The following is a 20,303-nucleotide window of genomic DNA, read 5'->3' on the forward strand; positions in this document are numbered from 1 at the left end:
AATCCTTGAAATTCACTCTAAAAATAATTATGAGTTTTTCTATTGAACTATATGAGATTAATATTTCGTTGCCTACAAATAACTGATACCGATAAAGTTAAGCCGGAACTTCACTGTACATACTTAATACGAAAAGTTAGATAATCATGATAAACTTGCTACATATATCTGAAAAAGAACCTAAAATTTGCACAATTATATTACAGACGAAGTCGTATAAAGCCAACATGCCTATTCGATCAAGTTATGTTGATATCACGTAACTTACCTCTAGAACCCGATACATAGATTCATCTCCACTCTTTAAGAGGATCGACGGAAATAATACCTGCATATTACAAGCAGAAATCTTAAAGATCATTTTCAATAACATTCTCATTTTTTTAAGATAACGAAGATACACGAAGAGATAATTATGAAGCACAAAGAAATTAAAATTCTTAAAATCAATTATGAAGCAGATATATTATCATTTTCTAAAAGTAAATTTTCAATAATATTATCACAGTTTGTTGAGTGGTTCTGAAAGGACTCACACATATATCTTTATGCCATATAAAGCAGCATATTTCCTAATAAGACGTTCAACCGAGTACCATTCTGACCGGTCTGACCCATTCTGATGACCAATTCGCGGCATGTGGATCGAAGCTATTAAGAATTTCAATAACGTTAAAATAAATCAAATGAGTTAGCAATAAGAATAAACCAAACATACCCGACTTTTGAGCAGCAGAAAACGCAGCTTTCGACAAGCACTGTTCCAGTTCAGGAATAGAGATACTGCTACGAGGCACTTTGCGTCTGGGATTATACGTTTGAACCACAGCTAGAGCTACCCACAGATTAACATTACCATCTTTGTTCTCCTCATCTTCACCTGCTGCACAAACAGGCGTTTAAAAATTGAATGCGAACAAACACGCTAAACAACCGCATTGATCAAGAACTTAGAAGCTAAGAAGCTGACCAGAAATTTCTAAAAGATGGAGATCACCAAGATGAAGGTCCCCGAATTCAGAAGCGCGCTCATATGCTTTTGGAATTTGTGATGAAAGTCTAGCGAGTGCATCAAACATACCACCGTGGCCCCAAGTTCCGGAATCATCCACACAACTGCAACAGAACATATACAAATGAAGCAGCATGGTAACAAGACAGATATGAAAACAAAAGGCAATATATAATAGCCACTAATAATAGGGGTGAGCAGAAAACCAAAAAAACCGAACCGAAAAAACCCGAACTGCACAAAAATCTGAAAAAAAAAACGAACTGAAGAAACCGAACCGGTTTTGCATTATATGAAAACCGGAAAACCGAACCGAATAACCTAAATAGTCAATTTTTTAGTGTTTATTATATATTGATATAGGAATTATTAGTTTTATTCTTGAATTTTAAGTATTTATAATAAAAACGTTAGCATGTTTATTTATCTTTGAAATGATTTATCCGTTGCCAACAAGAAATAACAAAATTTAGCATAAAAACTAAATGATTTTCAAAGTATTATAAAGGAAAATGTCTTAATAAAAACTTCAGAAAAACATAAAAGTAGATTAGAAGGTTAGGTTTATGTGAACAATATTAATATAAAACGTTAAACATAATAACTTAAATTTAAACATCTAAGAAAGATTCTTAAATCATTGCTTTTTATTTTTGAATCTTACTTAATTTTGTTCCAAAAACCGAAAAACTGAACCGAACTGTTGCTAAAACCGAAAAAGCCGAAAGCAAAACCGAACAGTTTTCAATAACCGAACGGTTTCAATAACTGAAAACCGAACCAAACCGTACATGCCCCTAATTGATAATGACAGATTCATGAAAAAGAACCCCCAAAGGACTGATTCATATATTCACAAGTGATAAAAAGAGGAAAAGTAATTACCTAAATATTATACATGGCTCTGATGGACAAATTTTCGACGGCTGAGTGCAGTCTCCATAAACTAAATTTACCAAACCCGAATCCGACAGGACATTATCATGTGGTAGCACTACATCTTTAACCGACAGAGATCGATATCCCTGAGCTTCCCATTTTGCTAATTTCTTCTCTTCGGCTTTCCTCCTAACAGACTCCGCTTTAAGATGCTTCTCCTCGAGTTTCAATCTCTTATTTGCCTCCTCTAACGCCAAATCACCACTGGTCTCTGATGTTTCTTTAAGCTTCTGGACCCACGAATTATACGAAGCTTCATCAAGAACAGGGTCATATGACTTTTCACCTAATAAATCCTTTGAAGTAAACTCAACCGTTTGATCCTCAAATTCTGATTTCCCTCCGTGTCGGAATGCTATAACCTTTTCAACAATAGCGTTGACTTTTGACGTATCAAGTTGACCCGAGCTCTCATTGCTTTCAGTAGTAGGATCGAACATACGTAACCCTAGTACAACAGATTTCAGATCACCAGCTTCGGCTCCTACCATATCTTTGCCTTCTTTGTCTATCGCGTCTTCACCTATTACATCATGGCTTAGTTGCAATTTTCTCTCTGCTCTATGCATGATAACCTGCGATGGATATTTAATATTAAAATAAAAGGTAGCAACTAGAAAATATTCTTCCATTCCATGAGTTGTGAGTAGGGGTGCAAACGAGCCGAGTGGCTCGCGAGCTGCTCGAGAAAAAGCTCGAAAAGAGCCGAGCCTTATTGAGCCCGAGCTCGAGCTTGGCATGTGAAGCTCGTTAGTCTTGTCGACCCTTATCGAGCCTTAGTGTAATAGTAGTTTTTGTTAATATTTAATAACATTTACCCCTTATTTAAAGTTGTCTAGTAAACGAGGCGAGCTTCACTTATGGAGCTCGCGAGCCTAAACAAGTCCGAAATTTATATTATTTTTATATAATAATATTTTTATATAATATTATTTTTATACAATCTTATTTTTATATAATATATTAATTAACAAATATTAAACGAGCTGAGCCCGAACCGAGCTCAAGCTTGAGAAACTACCAACGAGCCGAGTTCAAGCTTTAAAAACAAAGCTCGAACCGAGCCAAGCTCGAGCTCGGCTCGGCTCGGATAGGATCGTTTGCACCCCTAGTTGTGAGTTACAACTCACCTCCTCCACAGTCCGTTCAGTAACTAGATTTATAGAAATAACATGATTCATTTGACCAATTCTATGAGCCCGTTGTAGAGCCTGCTTATCCACCTGTGGATTCCAATCTTGTTCATAAAATATAACCTGCATTTTGTTTCATCCACAGTGAGAAAACAGGGCCCACAGTTAATGACATACTTTATTTCTACTTCTGTAATATTTATAAAGGTCAAAGGAGAGAGAAAATGTGGCACTGGGAAGGCTTACAGTGTCTGCAGCTACAAGATTCAAACCAACACCCCCTGCTCTGGTGGAAATCATGAAGACAAACGCAGTGTCCGGATCGGGTTCAGATTCAGAACTGGAATTTCCGGTGACAGACTGGCGGCTAAAACTCCTTATTGCAGCGAACCGTTCTTCAGCCCTAACAGATCCGTCAAGACGTTCGTAAGGATATTTCCTCAACTCCATATAGTCCTGCGTTTCAAATATTTCGAAAAAGAAATCTAAACAAGTGAAAATGAATATATATGCATGGTTGTTAGTTTTTAAGCCACGAAAGAACAGAAACCTGTAAGATGTCAAGTGTATGTGTCATCTGTGCAAACAGAAGAACACGATGTCCAGAATTACGTAGCTTCTGGAGGAGCTGGTCCAACACGATAAGTTTGCCACTAGCCTGAAAGAAAACATAAGCCACCACAAAAGCGTAGTTTCTTACTATCTAATCACGCAGCAGTATCTGAAAATCCTGAATTTGGAAGGTTACGTAGAATTTTCAAAATTTGGGCATTTTACATTTGTGCTACCTCGATTAAGTGTTCGCCTTCTTCATACGGTTCAGGCTCTATACCAGCAAAGAGGTAAGGATGGCTACATGCTTTACGTAGCTGTATTACCTGCATAAAAGAAGAAAACGGAACATGTGATCATGAACTGATGAGCTTGTCGATGCCATATGGCGTAGAAAGTTTAAGATGATGCAGAAGGAACGGTGATTTTGGTGGATCTAACTGGCCTGAAGAGATATTGTCTTTTGTATGGCAATACGGCATGCATAAAAAGCTTAATATGTGAGAAGTGGGCTTACGATATTCTGCAAGGATTGCTGATTAGAGGTTCCGGAAGACAATGCTAGAAGCTTAGGAAGTTCCTTTCTCAATATTGACATATACACCTTCTTCTGCAATGTCACTAAGGGAGCCATCCTACCAAACATAAAACTAACTATAATTAAATTTAAGGTATTGTGTGTGTGTGTGTGTATACGATTTACCAGTCTACATATAGTTTGACCCATAGTTGTTAATGAATGGCGAATAGCGACAAATAGCGATAAGGTACATATATGCTACATAGTGAATAGCGCTAAACAGCGGGCGATATTTTATAAATAGCGATACACAGTACACTTAGTATATGTGTATTATATCAAAATACCTGGTATATACGCTATTTTACATGTATATTTAACAAAAACCTCAAATCCAACTATTTTATAACTATATTTAATCGCTATTTATATTTAAAAGTAAAAAAATAACTAAAATCCCGCTATTTATGGCTACAAACCCTGTAGCGACCTACGACCTATACCTATTCGCTATAGCGACCGCTATTGACAACTATGGTTTGACCGAATTAGAAAGAACATGAGAAAATGTCAAACAGTTATCGAAAAGGGGAACATGACCATGTAACTGACTACAGATAAACACAATGTAAGCAACATACAAAGTGATTTCAGTAAGAGGTGGCAAAGATAGGGTTCCAGTCTCAATAAGCCTAGATTTTGTTCTTCGAAGCATGAATGCCGCCAAAACATATTTTAAGCTTTTGAACTTCTCCTTAACTATCGGTGCACCTTTACCTGTTTAAGAAAGTAAAGAAGAATAGTCAGTAGAAGACCATTTTATTAACACGATATATCGTATTGAACAAACATAGACAGATGCATAAGAGCAATATGTATACCTTCCTTGAATGTAGAAGAAAACTGCTCTAATGTCCCAAAAACCGAAGGCATGCAGAAATGCATGAGCGCCCAAAGTTCAGTAAGGCTATTCTGAATAGGTGTTCCAGTCATGAGTAGTCTTCTAGGCATAATATAGTGATCTCTGAGAACATTATACAAAACCTGAAAAGAATCAACCAATCAAGAAGCTCAAATACACTATAAGATAACCTATATAGCCACTTTTAACAGTTAGAAATTAGAATAATCTTAAACCTACACTGGAAGGGTTTTTAAGTCTTTGCGCCTCATCAATAACAGCATAATGCCATGGAATTTGTGAAAGAAAGTCTTGATCAATTAACGCTATATCATATGTTGTAAGGAGGACATCAAAAGGTAGGGTCTGGACCTGCATAACGCAACAACACAAGCATTGATATATCCGAGTCAGCGAAAACTTTATCCGCTACCTAACGATAAACTTACATTGGTTGATGACGATTGTTTTTCCACATTTTCATACATTTCCCGTCTCAAAGCGCGTCTGTATTGTTTGTCTCCAACGTAACGCAAAACCTTCAATTTTGGGGAGAATTTGGTAACTTCAGATATCCATCCATCTGTCACACTGAGCGGACACAATATCACTGCAAAAGACCAACATATATTTATTAATTTAATAATCATCAAATTGCGTTATGATCTTATTATACGATTAGAAGAACAGTTGTTTCTTATTATTATTATTTACTTACAGAAGGGTCCGTGTATTCCTCGACAAAACTTTAAGTAACTAAGGAAGGAGATGGCTTGTAATGTCTTCCCTAGGCCCATCTGTCATGTAACATGCGTAACATGCGGAATCTTAATATTCTAGTAGGCAATGTAACATGCATAATGTAACTAAAGATATTTGATTGAACTTTGTGGGTTTTCAGCCTCCATGTACAAATGTAACTATACCTCGTCTCCTGCAAATACAGATCAAACAACCCAATCACATTATTATTCTCGAGTTAATGGCACTACTGTGATGCGCAAAGATGCATTAAGAACCATCAGAATAGTCTGGACTCGAATTTAATAAACAGCGTTAAATATCTCTTGACCCTTATATAGTTTTGTAATACCAGATATCAGGTGCGAAATATAATCATGCCAATTACTGTTACCACTCGAAGAACTAAAAGTAATGAAATTTCACTAAAAACAATACTGCTTTACTATTACGTTAATTCAAAGTAAACATACATATAACAAAGATCTACAGCATAAAAATTCAAGTAGCCAGCATAGCTCCTATCAGAAGCACAGTGAAGCTGACATACATGTTAGGGGGTGTTTGGATAAGCTTATTTCTGGGCTTGCGGGCTTACTAAAATTTTGAAGAATCCGATGAGCTAAGTTTTTGAAACTTATAAACTTATCATAATCAACTTAAGCTTATGGTTTATTTAAACCATAAGCTTAATTTACTAAGCTCGTAAGCTGTTAGAAATAAGCTTGTTGACTTTTTCAAAATTTCATTGAGCCTGTAAGTCCACAAAATAAGCTTATCCAAACATAGAACTATAGAAGTCACGTTCTGTGGACTGTGCGGGTTATTCCTATTACAAATAGAAAACAGCTGATTTTTTATTTTTGTGTGTGGCAGATTCAACTACCATCAAATTATCAACGAATAGCTGCATCATAAAAACATTGATGTAACTTCTGCTCAATTCTGCAACTCAAATACAGTACTGCACAGCCATTCAAATACCGTAACACTGTTCAAGGTTTGCACGCAATGTTGTAAAAAAAGGTCGAAAACCGAGGCGCAAAGCGCAAAAGCAATGGGCTTTTCATACCCGAGGCACAAGAGGTTACTTCAACACTCCAATTTGCTTCTAATCTTTTTCTTCACACATCAATCAAGTCAATGCCTATTTAAAAGTTGAGAACTTCTTTCAACTTCATGGCTTTTAATGGATTGAATCATTCAATAGTAGTTCAACATTCAAGTTCAAGGTCAATGCCAATCATGTTCTAGTTCAAGTTCAATCATGGTTCTGGTTCAAGTTTCAGTCACTTGCTAGTTCTGTTCAAAAGTATAATTAGCTTAACTAATCACAGTTCGGATCTTTCCGGCATCCTAATCAATACACTTCCAATCCTCCAAACAAAACGTAACTCATCATGTCAACATTTAACATATACGGAAAACAATAAACACCAGTTCCATTGTTCCACGCTTACAAAAATAAATAGGTCAACTTTCTTTACACAAATCATACTCATGAACAGATTATGATAAATAATTTCTAAATTGAAACCCTAAGTGCGTACCGAGAATAACGTTGGCACCGATAAGGTATCGTCGTATAAGCCATGACAGTCCTTCAATTTGGTGAGGCTTAAGCACCGCCGTTACACCGTAATCGGAAGAGTTGACTTCACCCTCAGTGGCGGCGCGTGCGTCTCCGTCGAACACATACTTCGCGGCGGCGGTTAATCTCTGCTCGTAGTTCATTTTCGTCAGTTGTGGCGCAAACGTTCCTGAATTTGAATTTTCTGAAAATGTATAAATCCCCTCTTTACAGAGACGGTTACTTTGTTAGACTACGTGGCGCATGAACATGGAAGATGAATTTTGTTGGACATTTTGTTAGACTACGTGTGAAAAGTGAAAAAAAAAATAAATTTTGGACTCTCTATTTTCGATTTGTATTGTATCATTCTCAACTTTCAACTTATTGGTCGATAATACTTCCAAACTAACTCAGTTTGCTGACATCAACTGGCAAAAAACCAAACCAGTGACACATCAGCTTTCACGTCATAAAAGGCCAAATTAGATGTCACGTCAGCTGTCATGTCATCAAAATAAACCAAGTCAAATGCCACGCTAGTTGACACGTCATAAAAAACCAAAATAAATGTGACGTCATCAAAAAAATTCCACGTCACATGCCACGTCAACCCAAAAATGCCACATCAGCAAAAAAAATTAACTGGGTAAGTCTTCAGTCAGGGGCTGTTTGTTTAGATGTGGCTCTTAATAGTTCAGACATCTTGCTGGTTCAGCACTTAATGGTTTAGACTGTTTGTTTCGTGAGCAGATGTCTGAAAGGTTCAGACATTTGCATGTGAATGATTAAGCATTATACTGATTCTGAATTGTTAATACCTCAGTATAAATTTGTCAGACATTTGCCACTGAACGCTTAAGCATTATACTGGCTCTTAATGGTTCAGACCTCTTACTGGTTCAACACTTAACCATTCCGAAGTTGCCAAACAACCCCTTAGTTTGAGAGTGCTACCGACCAATAAGTTGAAAGTTGAGAATGATATCGGCCAATAAGTTGAAGGTATAGGTTATTTAAATCGAATATCACTATAATAAAACACTAGAATGAAATATTAGCATAACAAAGTTAATGAAAAATAAAATAAAAAGTTTAAAAAATAAGGTATATATGGGTATATAGTTTCAGATAAAGAATCCCATACATACAAAATATATACCCGTCCCAAATATTTCAGATATAATAGTGCTGGTTTTTCTTGTTGTTCTTTTTCCCCATTTTTTTAAGGGGGTGTTTCGCTAAACTTATGAAACTCCTTATTGATTTTTTAAAAAGTATGGAGTGAATTTTTAGAAAAGTTATTTTCCCTTCACATACATTCTCATTACCAAAAACCAATAAATAAATAAATTGTTTCAAAAAACTTAACCAAACATACCCTAATCTCTTTTCTTGTTGTTCTCTTTTCCCCCTTTTTTAAAGAGTTAAATGCCATTTTAGTCCCTGTGGTTTGGGCCATTTTGCCAGTTTAGTCAAAAGGTTTCATTTTTAACCTGTGAATCCAAAAAGGTTTCACAGTTGCCATTTTAGTACACTTGGTTAACTTCATCCATTTTTTCTGTTAACGAGAAGGCCAATTTGGTCATTTTCTATATAATTCTTTTAACTAAAAGGGCAATTCAGCCATATAAAATGACCTAATTGGCCTTCTCGTTAACAGAAAAAATGGATGAAGTTAACCCAATGGACTAAAATGGCAACTGTGAAACCTTTTTGGACCCACATGTTAAAAATGAAACCTTTGGACTAAACTGGCAAAATAGCCCAAACCACAGGGACTAAAATGGCATTTAGCTCCTTTTTTAAATCTCTAAACAAGTCTTGTGCACAACGCATAGCCGGGTGATAACCCACCCGTTTGAAGATTCGAATTTAATACCCGAAAACAAAACCTTCCTTCTGTCGAACTTCATAAACCCTCGTCGTCCCTCACTCCCTCCCCTTTCTCCCGTTCGAAATTCAACCAAATTCTCCAGAAACCGAGAACCCTCAACAATGGCGGGCTTCTCCTTCAACACAAATCCCGCATCCTCATCCTCTCCATCACCGTTTTCATTCGCATCATCTTCATCCACATCTCCCTTTTCATTCTCCTCAAACCCTAGCTCTTCCCCTTCGCTATTCGGCGCATCATCCGCCCCCTCTAACCCTACATTCGGAACACCTTCATCATCATCCGCATCTTCAACTTCATCCTTTGGATTCAACTTTGCCTCTTCTTCATCCTCCACACCGTCTTCCGCCGCTCCCTCTTTTGGCTTCGGTGCTTCTTCTGCTTCTACCGGCTCAACGTTCGGGTTCTGTACGACGTCGTCTTCTTCCACTGGTTCCCCGTTTGGTGGATCTACTTTGTTTGGATCCAGTTCTAGCTCCGGTGGAACCACTGCTACTACCACTACTACAAGTTTATTCGGTTCGACAGGTTTGACTTCAACTACTTTTGGAGCTAGCAGCATTTTCGGGGCTTCTTCGGCTGCCGCTTCGGCTCCGAGTTCAACTACAGCTGCTACTGCTAGTCCGGTTAGTTCCCCGTTTGGTTCCGGCTTATTTGGCTCATCTTCTGGATCATCATTGACTACTTTTGGGGCTTCTCCATCTGTTGCCACATCAGCATCATCAACGTCATCACCGGCTACATCATTTCCTAGCTTATTTGGCTCATCATCGTCATCATCATCATCGGCTACATCATCTAGCTCGATTTCGAGTTCAGTTACAGCTCAATCTAGTTCATCGTCAACACCGGGGTTTTCGTTTCTCAGTTCCTCTAGCTCAAGCTCACTTACAAGTGCTGCACCGGCTTCTTCAGCTTCTGCTTTTTCATTCCCGAGCGCCACAGCAACCTCTGCTCCTTCGTTTTCGTTTTCCACGAGTGCAGCTGTTGGGAATTCGACAGGTGCTGCAGCGTCTGCTCCAAGTTTGTTTGGTGGTTCATCGTCGAGCGCTTCGTCTGGGTTCTCGTTTGGGAATGTAACAGCGTCGACTGGGCTTCAAGCGTCTTCGGGTTTGGGTTCTAGTGTGAAAGCGGCGACTACGGCTGCAACTGCGAGTGCTACTACTGGTGCTTCTAGTTCTGCTAGTACGACCACACCGGCTTTCTCTGCGTTTGGTGTGGCTTCATCTAGTACTACAGGCTCAACAGCTACTGGATCTTTGTCGAGTTTTGCAAGCCCTGCTACTGCTGCTGCTTCTACCGGGACGTCGAGTTCGTTTTTGGGATTTCAAACATCCTCCAAAAGTGTAGGCACTCCTACACCAGCGTCTCAACCGCAATCAACAGCTGCTCTGTCTTTGTTTGGTGAGTTTGTTGATATTATTAATCGTCAATGTGATTTGAACTTTTGAGTTATTGATTGATTCCTTTATGCTGTATTTTACACACACACACACACATATATATATATATATATATATATTATTGGATTATTGCATGTAATTTATATAGCAATAGTTTGTGAGGTCCTAACTCCTAAAATTGTTACATTGGTAGTGAGGTTGTCAATGACTATAAAGGAGCGTTCAGGCGTTTATAACTTTACATTCTTAATCTGATAGGAGCAAGGTTTATGATTCTTTATTGTTATTAATCTTTTATTGTGTTAAAGCCAGTAGTATTGGACTATTGGCATGCCATGTGTGATGCAGAATGAAAGCATGTTAGATACATTTAGCAAGTGATGCATGTTTATGTTTTACACGAAAGTACTCTCTATTTCTAAATAATTGCTCTACCATACTAGTGTTTATAATAACTACATTTTATTATCTAAGATAACGGGTGATAGATGGATGTCCTGGCTTTACATGGTTAGCATTTTAAAATTGAATGAAATAAGAACCCAAAAGCTAACAAATAAGGGAAAAGGCTGAAAATGGAGTCCTAAATGATGATTTTTGCCTATTGGTCGGCCAAAGTGGTGTAGCTGGTAGTGTAGCTGCTTTCAAATGACATTTTGGTGAATCTCATATTCCCATTCAACGAATTACTAACAGACAACCCTCAAATTTTTTGCCTACGATTCTAAGATTGCATCCTTGCTAGTTGCTTCATTTATCTTCAGTAACTTGGCACACATACATACATATAAACACACTTTGCCCGTCTTTTCCTAAAACATTCTTGTATGCTTTCCTGGCCCAAATTCTTCTTTCCTTATTAAGTTGATATCTTTCACCTTTTTTCATATAGAATTCTTATTGATCTCATATTCTCCTCTGCATTTCTTTATAATAAGCAATGTTGTAACATAATACATTTCTTATTTATTAGCAGTATACATGTTATTTGTTTTCATTGACTGAACTGAACACTGAATATTTACTGCCTCAAGTCCACTTAAGCACATTTATAATTGTACAAAGAGACGGGGAGATATATAGTGATGTAGCCCTTGCGTCCATGTTGGATGGTGTAGGTGGGGAGTGATCACAGGGGTATTGCTACAAGAGGTTCCCAACTAAATTAAAGGGGAAGTTTTATAGCGCTGCGATTAGACCTACTATGTTATACGGAACCGATTATTGGACCATCAAGAAAACACGGGTGCGTAAGCTGGAGGTAGCAAGGATGAGGATGCTTAGGTAGATGTGTGGACACACTAGGTTGGACAAGATAAGAAATGAGGTTTTTAGGGAAAGATTAGGGACAGCTAGTATATCAAATAAGATAAGGGAGGGGAGGTTGAGATGGTTTGGGCATGTCAGGAGAAGATAGACAACGACCACGGTTAGAACCAATTGGAAGCTGACTTGGATTTTTGCCTATCGGTGGGCCACTGTTGAAGGAAAGAGGGTTAGAGGTAGACCAAAACTGATTTGGATGACCCATGGCATTATAGCCTAGTGGTATTTGGGGGTGGGATAAGGCTTATGACCATTAGGTCATGGGTTCGATTCCCACAAAGGGGGTTTTCCCAGATTTATTGGGTTTCCTCCTGAATTGGTGTATAGGCATTATTGCCTAGTGGAGATGGATATGATCGGGTGGTTCTGCTAGTGGCACGATGATACTCCAGTGGTCCGTCAGTGATCCAAATTTGCCGTTCAAAAAAAAAAAAAAAAAAAACTGACTTGGATGATTAGCAAGTGATGCATGTTTATGTTTTGCAGTTAGAACCCAAAGCTAACAGATCAGGGAAAAGGCTGAGAACGGGAGTCTTAAATGATGGATTTTTGCCTATCGGTGGGCCAAAGTGGTGTAGTAGCTGCTTTGCAATCACATGATCTTGAAAGTTTTGGCGAATCCCATTCAACGAATTACTAACAGATAACCCCTCTAATTTTTGGCCTGTGATTCTAAGATTGCATCTTTACTAGTTCCTTTTTTATCTTTGATAACTTGGCATGCATGCATAGTTGCATACATACATACATATAAACACACACTTTGCCTGTCTTTTCCTCAAACTTTCTTTTACCTTTTCCATATAAAATTCTTATTGATCTCACATTATCGTCTGCATTTCTTTATGATAAGCAATGTTGCAACTTGCAACAAGATGCATTTCTTATTTATCATCAGTATATATGTTATTTGTTTTCATAGACTGAACGCTGGATATTCACCGTATTAAGTTTACCTGAGCACATTTTTTACAAATAAAAGTGCATCAATATTTTGATCAATATATATAAGGTTGAAGAGATTTGGCTGTCTTTATGCAGAATACTGTTGGTCACTTATTTAACTATTATGTTTTTTTTGGGTCTAAAATCTTTTTGCAGGTGCTTCTGCTTCCTTGACAACCACTTCAACTGTTACAACCACTACCGCTCAAACGTCATCTGCGCTTGTTGTATCTTCTAGTAGTGGGTCAGTCATAAGTATAAAAATGTTTCTTTTCCTTTTCTACTATAGAAAAAAGGCTCCATCTTATGGTTTATATCTTAGTATTACATCTTATTGTTTCTGAGATTCATCTGTTGCACATCGTTTTTGATCTGAGGCTCCTTGTGATCTTGCAACTAGGACAACTACAAGTGTCAGCACGGCTGTAGCCTCTGCTCCAAAGCTGCCATCTGAAATTACTGGAAAAACCGTTGAGGAGGTATCCATACAAAGTTCTTATTTCTGTGTATCGTTTTGCTGCTTGGTTCTAAAAATATTCTAACATATTCTGTTATTAATTGGTTATGCACTTATCCTATTACTTAATTTCTCTTTTTTTTTCGTTTTTTTTTCTGTAAAGATCATCAAGGAGTGGAATGTGGAGCTCCAGGAAAGAACTAGCAAGTTCAGGAAGCAAGCTAATGCAATAGCTGAGTGGGACAGGAGAATCTTGCAGAACCGAGATGTTCTTCTTAAACTTGAGGTGAGTCATAGTACTCATATCCACTTTGATTATTAAGAAGTACGTTTATATAAACTTTTTAACCGGTCATTTGACCTCCTATGAACCAAAGAGACACAGGTTTGTTTCAAATTGAAGACAACTGACAGCTTTTTTCTTTGTTGATGCCTCATGTTTATATCAAACTGCTTTTTATTATTTTATACAGGCAGAAGTTGCGAAAGTTGTTGATACTCAATCCAACCTTGAGAGACAGCTGGAGCTGATTGAGACTCATCAACAAGAGGTATTTTAAGTTTTTAACAAGGGTTTGCTTTTTTATTTTTTATCCGAAGTATTTTTAGTCATATAACTGCTTGCTTTGAATTTGAATCATTTTGTCTTCAATGCTTTTTGTTTATTTTTCGAACAACACACTTTGCCTATGAAGTTATCTAACAAACACTGCAAAAGAAATTTGAGTGCAAGTTGTAAGCATATATTGATTGACATATGAAGAAATTGCGAGTCGAAGGGGTTAGGATCAGTAACAAATTGGATTTGATTGTATTTTTTAATTCATTTTGATTTTAATCATATTTTCGAATTAGGCATTTTTCTGGCTATTTGGGAATCATGATACTAACATGGTTGTTGCCACTTTATACAATTTTTTAGGTTGACAAGTCTTTGCAGAGTGTGGAAGAAGAAGCTGAGCGAATATACAAAGACGAGCATGGTCTACTTCTTGATGACGAAGCAGCTTCAACCAGAGATGCAATGTGAGTCGCTAGAAAACAAATAAAACTCAGAAACACGAAAATTTGTAACAGAAACGAAATAAATTAATTGCTCAGCTATTTATATTTTGTAACCGAATGTAAAGTAGAACCATTGTATTTTCATAGTTTTTGAAGTGAATCTATACCATATGGGAATTTGTTTAAATATAATTTTTAACATCTGCCCCTTATAAATTCCAGGTATGAGCAGGCTGAATTTATCGAGAGAGAAATGGAACATATGACGGAACAAATAAAATCGGTTATTCAGACTCTCAATGCCAATCAGGTGATCATTTATTTTGGGTTTTAATTTAGATTGGCCTGCCCCTCTCTTAAAACAAAATGACACTGAAGTTTGTTTTACGTTCATATGGGTTGAGGTTGATACGTATTTGATTTGTGTCCCGTTTAGGGTGGAGAACTTGAAGCAACTGATGGTATGACTCCAATGGATGTCGTTGTCCGGATCCTTAACAATCAACTAAGTTCATTAATGTGGATTGATGAAAAGGTTAGGCTGTTCTTCCGTATTTTCATCTTTCTTTCACTAAGTTTATTAATGTCGTTCTTACATATTTGAGTTTTGTCCTAATTGTTTACATTTTCTAGGCAATTTACTTGCAAAAGTTGTACCTAATAAATCAATATGTAACCTTTTGAATAAAGTAAACAATGATATTTCTTGCACAAAAATAGTCTTGGGGCAACTTTGACATTTTTGAGCCGTTTTCTTTTAAACTTCTTTTTTTAAAGAGTAAACTTCCGTTTTGCTCCCTGTGGTTTGGTCACTTTAACGGGTTTGCCCCAAACCTTTAAAAATAGCCATTTTACTCCCTGATGTTTTGGTTTTGTTGCCAGTTTGCTCCCTGCGGGGAGCAAAATGGAAAAACAAACAATTTGGATGGAGTTAGAGGCGGGGAGCAAACTAGCAAAAAACCCGTAACATCAGGGAGTAAAATGGCTATTTTTAAAGGTTTGGAGCAAAACCGTTAAAGTGACCAAACCACAGGGAGCAAAACGGAAGTTTACTCTTTTTTAAATATAGCCCGAGTCAGTCCATTCTTTAGTGGGTATAAATTGTCACCTCTACTTCTCATACAGTTGTACTAGCCCAATTTTGCTTTCATGCTAATTACAAAATAAACTACTACCATTAGTACTAATCTTGTCATTATTTCAATCAGGCTGAAGAATTTTCTTCACGTATTCAAAAACTTGCTAAACAAGGTTCTGCTGCTGATCGGGAACTGATGGGCCCAAAGTTTTGGCTGTCCCGATAAGTGTAACCCTGTGCCGTGTTCAATTCTGGACTTGCCTTTTAACCGGGATATCAAATATATCTGATTGTGTATGCAGCCGGTGAAATCAGTTTGCTAGATCAAGCTTCAACTTTGCGGCTCTTTATATGCATTACCCCCTTCATTTTTCTCATTTAAAAAGTTTGAATGTGTTGTATTTTGATGGTGGATTATTGTTGCTCAAGATCAATGAACATCATGATTTTTTTTTTTTAAAATCAAAAGTCGCCTTAATTATTGTCATGTTTTTTTAAGATGACAAGGGGGGTGTTTGGATGCACCTTTTAAAACTGATAACTACCTCGTCAGTCGTCAGTTTTAGACTGTAATGAGGTAGTTATATGGTGTGTCTCAACTTACCTTCAGGATGTAAACAAGTCGGGCCACTCGTTACTCAAGAATGGCTCGCTATTAGCTTGAATCTGGCTGAGCCTACCCAAGCTTAAGCTTCGCGAGGTCTATTATTAATCCTATAAATAGTGATTTGTAAGAAACAAACAAAATTAAATAATAAAACAAATAATTATTACCTTCACCAATATGTTACATCAAATGTTAATAAAAAACAGATTGACAAAATATAAAAAAATGCTACACAACATTTGCACCCCCCAAGGCAGACCAACAATAGTCAGTCCAGTCTTCTTGACCCTTGGGCTCCTTCATGGCCAAAAGACCAAAATCCAAAGCCGGAGCTTGCATTACATCGAGTGTCGTAGTTGTACGACTGGACCGATCGGTTTCTTGTGATGTGTGCATCGTATCATCAATAATTGGTTGAGAAGTATTTGGATTCAAAAAATGCCCGGAATTAAAAGTTGCTCGATTTGCAGCGATTAGTTCATGAAGTGCAGCGCTGCATCTAGAGGACATGTCACTCGAAGATATCCAGGGGTTGGCTTTTGGAGATGACAGAAGAGAGAGAGCACACGCAGGTTTCGACTTTGATAATGATGACGACGAAGATGACATTGGTAATGTTGATAGTGGTCCAATATGCCGCTCCATCGCAGAATTATTCTCTTTCGACATAATATTAAAATTAATACAATATTGCTAAAGATATTAATTATAAAGGAAAAAATATTATTTATTTATTTAAAATTAATAAAATAAAATAAAATACCAAGAGAGTGCGGAAAGTTTCGAGGTAGAGAATTGGAAATGGTTCCTTTCCTTCTTCGCAAATTATGTCCTTGTAAGCGTCTTCTGCAACTCCTCTTTGTGTCATCAAACTCTGTGACGTCATGAAACCTGTACCCAAATGTCATATGTACACTTATACATAAATTTTGCGGTATGCAGTTATGCACTTAAAAATTATTTCATTATATTGTATTGTATAACATTCACAAAATATTTACATTTGAGCCGACATGTCCTACTCCAGGAAATGAAATGTATAATAATCATATGACTATCCAAAGTACACATTCCTCTTCTTTGGTTAAGTTTGTAAATCAAGTTCAATGTTTATACATAAATTTTACTGTATGCATCATAAATTTTATTTTAATCTTAACACGACGTTTTTAAAAATGCTGCTTACGAGTGCATTATAACGTTATTATGTGACGGATGTGCTCCTTCCAATATAATATCATGTTGACTGTCTACCTTCTGTTTTAATGTAACTTGGCAAGTATTAATATTGAATATATAAGGAAAGATTTATTAAAAAAAATCGTAGATATATGTCCTTAATAAAATTTAAACTTCCAATCTTCTAATATCTATCCCTCCGGGAACAATATACTATTTTAAATACTCTAGTGTTTTAAGTGTTTGGATTAATCAAACCAATAGCGATCTATACAACCTGAATCCTCTAATCGATTATTAAGCCAAAAAAAGAACTTTAATTCAATTAAGTCACTTTTTTCTGTCAAAATATTCACTTTCATCCAAAACTTGACTATAGTTTTTTTATCTTGTTCTCCTTGCAAAAGAATCTTTTCTATGCACATTATTTTGACTCTCTAAATCGAAGGAAATTTGAATTCTTAATTCTCTACGATGTTTAGACGATAAATTTTTTCAGGAACAAGCAAATCAGAATTATTTTTGTCTCTATTTAGAGTTTTATGTCTTGGATTGGATTCATCAAAACGATTCTTAGCAACAAAGCTATATAATTATCTATGTGAATATAATAGCCGAATTTAAAAAAAAAATTAAGAAAAAAATAACGGTTTAAACCTGCTGCACTGTTGACAGAACCGCTGTAGAAGCCCCGACACGACAACCTGAGTCGCCTTGGAATGAATCTCACACACCTTATGTCTCCGGTAGTACTCTTTAACGTTACCAAGCACCACGTGGCACCCCTCCACCTGGCATCTGGTTGTAGACGCCACCCTTACCCCGGTAGATACCGGCCACCGAGTGTTCACCGTAGTTACCGCCGTAGCAACAGCCTCATAGGGTAGTTTGCCTCTTTTAGTACTGGCGGTTGATGATGACTCAGCTACCATGTCCTCGCAGTAGTGACGTTTCCCGAGCTTCAAACACATCATATGAGGGTCCGAATTATTATGATTATTATTCCAGCCGGAGTTGTAAAGAAGCGCGTTGACCACACTATACTGTGTAGCAGCAGCAGCAGCATGAGAAGAAGTAAGACTAGTAACTATATTGCTGTCCCAGTTATCCCATGCAATATTGTTTGTCAAATTACTATTCTGTCCCCCACCAGCACCACCACTGAAGGATGAGTTAGTCCTCCTCCACCCAGTTTCAGTTTCTTCCATATTGTGTACGAAGAGGATGGTGTGGGGTGTTTGTGTTATATAAAAACAAGCAAGATTTTATTATTATTATTAAGAGATAGAGAGAGATAGAGTGTGTGTGTGTGTGTGTGAATGGTGGTGGTTTAGCAATGGGTGGCTGGGGGTGAAAGTGGTGAGAAAAGGAAAAGCTGCTGTTTGTGTTTGAGAAAGAGGATCGATCGAGCAATTATTTCATTTTTTTTTTTCATTTTGAATTACGTTTGATTTTCTTTGGAATTGATTTCAGTCTAACGACCGTGTCGGCAGGCTATCAACCGGTCTTAACTCTTAACAGCGGTACAGTACTATCAATCGAGGTGATTTAGTACGATAGTCACTGATTTTATTTAGAATTGGGGGCTGCAAATTGCAAATGGACCGAACGTTTGGAGAAGACTTTGTGAACTGTTCGTTGGTAAGTTTGTTTGTGTTTGTTCGTTTATTAAACAAACGAACACAAACAAGAAACATCGTTCGTTAAGTTAAATGAACGGACATAAACAGAAGCCGCGTTCGTTCATTTATGTTCGTGGACGTTCAGTAAGTGTTCGATTAGTGTTTTTAGTTTTTATGTTTTATTTCAATGCTTTAAAATCCTAACAAATAAAATATTTAATAAGTGTCAGTGTATTATATTCTGTTCATGAACTTTTGTTTGTGTTCGTTTGCTTCCATATCTGTGTTCATGAATATTAGTTGGTGCCCATTTGTATTCGTAAACGTTCGTTACCTAAAATTAAAAAACGAACACGAACACGTTCATTTCTTTAAGAAAATGAACACAAACATAAAATCTTGTTCGGTAAGTGTTCATGAACAGTTCGTGAACACATATATTTCTTAACAAAGGACTACACACAAGGTTTTGTTCATATTCGTTCGGTTCGTTTGCAGCCCTATCTACAGTCATTGCGTTCGAAACAGGATGATATTTGAGATTTGAGATTTGATTTTTGTTACACATCCGATATCTCTCTTGTCAAGAGTCGATATAAAACTTTCCTAGAGTGTTACATTAAGTATGTCCGGCTTCTGCTCCACAGTCCTTAACGCTCTCCTTATAGACCGTACGACCTTTCTCTTTTCTCCTTCTCACACTAGTCTCTTTCGAACCGTGTGATCACATGCCTTCTCTCTTCTCTTGCTCTTTTTTCATATCTGTCCTTTCTATTTCTATTTCTATGTCGGCATCCTTGAAGCTACAACCATCGAGTGTAGATTTTGTAACAGACTGAAGTGTTTTTTTTTTTTCAAACAAATATCGACCAAACTTTGAAATTGGAGCTACTTAACGGATTTAACAAAAATTAACCGTTAATATGAAAAGAGGAAATTCTTTATCAGGATAAAACATGTCCGTACACGTGTGAAAATGGGTCCAGATAATGAAACCAGTTTGCATGATTGTGACCACTCATGGATGAGTGCCCTGCTTCAAAAATGCCTACTTGATATAGATCACATGCAACTTTTTTCATATGACGTCATTATTTTAATATATTACTTTACTAATAATTTTTTTTTTCTAGTGATCCCTATTCAATATGAAAAGTAGGTTTAGGATCAAATACAGAAGCTTCTAAAAATAATAAGTGTACAAAGGCTTCAAAAAATAAACCCACTACAAAAAAAAAAAAAAAAAAACTTAAACACCCACCACCACCCAAAAACCTAAACCCCCCATCACCCGCCAAAAAAAAAAAAAGGCCGGGGGGGGGGGTGGGGGTTAGGTTTTTTGGTGAGGTATAGTTTTTTTTTTTTTTTTTTGCCGGGGTGGGGGGTTTAGGTTTTTGGGTGGTGATGGGGTGGGGT

General features: G+C 37.0%; 3 protein-coding genes across 5 annotated transcripts; 1 reads left to right on the forward strand and 2 right to left on the reverse strand.

Moving 5' to 3' along the window:
* Positions 1 to 97: 97 nt before the first annotated feature.
* LOC110864679 (probable helicase CHR10) lies at positions 98 to 7,627 on the reverse strand. Of its 3 annotated transcripts, none has more exons than XM_022113788.2 (17): positions 7,349 to 7,627; positions 5,984 to 5,991; positions 5,776 to 5,854; positions 5,507 to 5,667; positions 5,298 to 5,429; positions 5,038 to 5,200; positions 4,798 to 4,933; positions 4,154 to 4,271; positions 3,873 to 3,962; positions 3,635 to 3,742; positions 3,331 to 3,540; positions 3,082 to 3,207; positions 1,898 to 2,526; positions 971 to 1,116; positions 719 to 883; positions 537 to 651; positions 98 to 328 (listed from the first exon to the last, which is right to left on the reverse strand). In XM_022113788.2, the coding sequence occupies exons 1-17, from the start codon at positions 7,530 to 7,532 to the stop codon at positions 304 to 306; spliced, it is 2,595 nt and encodes an 864-aa protein (XP_021969480.1). In that variant the 5' UTR covers positions 7,533 to 7,627; the 3' UTR covers positions 98 to 303. The 3 variants fall into 3 exon arrangements, with proteins under 3 accessions (XP_021969480.1, XP_021969481.1, XP_035830281.1); XM_022113789.2 differs by having other exon boundaries at positions 719 to 880; positions 7,349 to 7,626; XM_035974388.1 differs by lacking the exon at positions 5,984 to 5,991 and having other exon boundaries at positions 7,349 to 7,550.
* Positions 7,628 to 9,227: 1,600 nt separating this feature from the next.
* LOC110864680 (nuclear pore complex protein NUP62) lies at positions 9,228 to 15,963 on the forward strand. The gene is made up of 9 exons (XM_022113790.2): positions 9,228 to 10,669; positions 13,096 to 13,183; positions 13,340 to 13,418; positions 13,560 to 13,682; positions 13,870 to 13,947; positions 14,319 to 14,422; positions 14,624 to 14,711; positions 14,838 to 14,936; positions 15,610 to 15,963. The coding sequence occupies exons 1-9, from the start codon at positions 9,367 to 9,369 to the stop codon at positions 15,703 to 15,705; spliced, it is 2,058 nt and encodes a 685-aa protein (XP_021969482.1). The 5' UTR covers positions 9,228 to 9,366; the 3' UTR covers positions 15,706 to 15,963.
* Positions 15,964 to 16,226: 263 nt separating this feature from the next.
* LOC110864681 (squamosa promoter-binding-like protein 7) lies at positions 16,227 to 18,793 on the reverse strand. Its single transcript, XM_022113791.2, has 3 exons — positions 17,923 to 18,793; positions 16,850 to 16,977; positions 16,227 to 16,745 (listed from the first exon to the last, which is right to left on the reverse strand). Exons 1-3 carry the CDS (start codon positions 18,471 to 18,473, stop codon positions 16,315 to 16,317), a joined length of 1,110 nt encoding a protein of 369 aa, XP_021969483.1. The 5' UTR covers positions 18,474 to 18,793; the 3' UTR covers positions 16,227 to 16,314.
* Between the last annotated feature and the right edge of the window lie 1,510 nt (positions 18,794 to 20,303).

The sequence above is a fragment of the Helianthus annuus genome, chromosome 6 (assembly GCF_002127325.2).
Source record: "Helianthus annuus cultivar XRQ/B chromosome 6, HanXRQr2.0-SUNRISE, whole genome shotgun sequence".
NCBI classification, from domain to species: domain Eukaryota; kingdom Viridiplantae; phylum Streptophyta; class Magnoliopsida; order Asterales; family Asteraceae; genus Helianthus; species Helianthus annuus.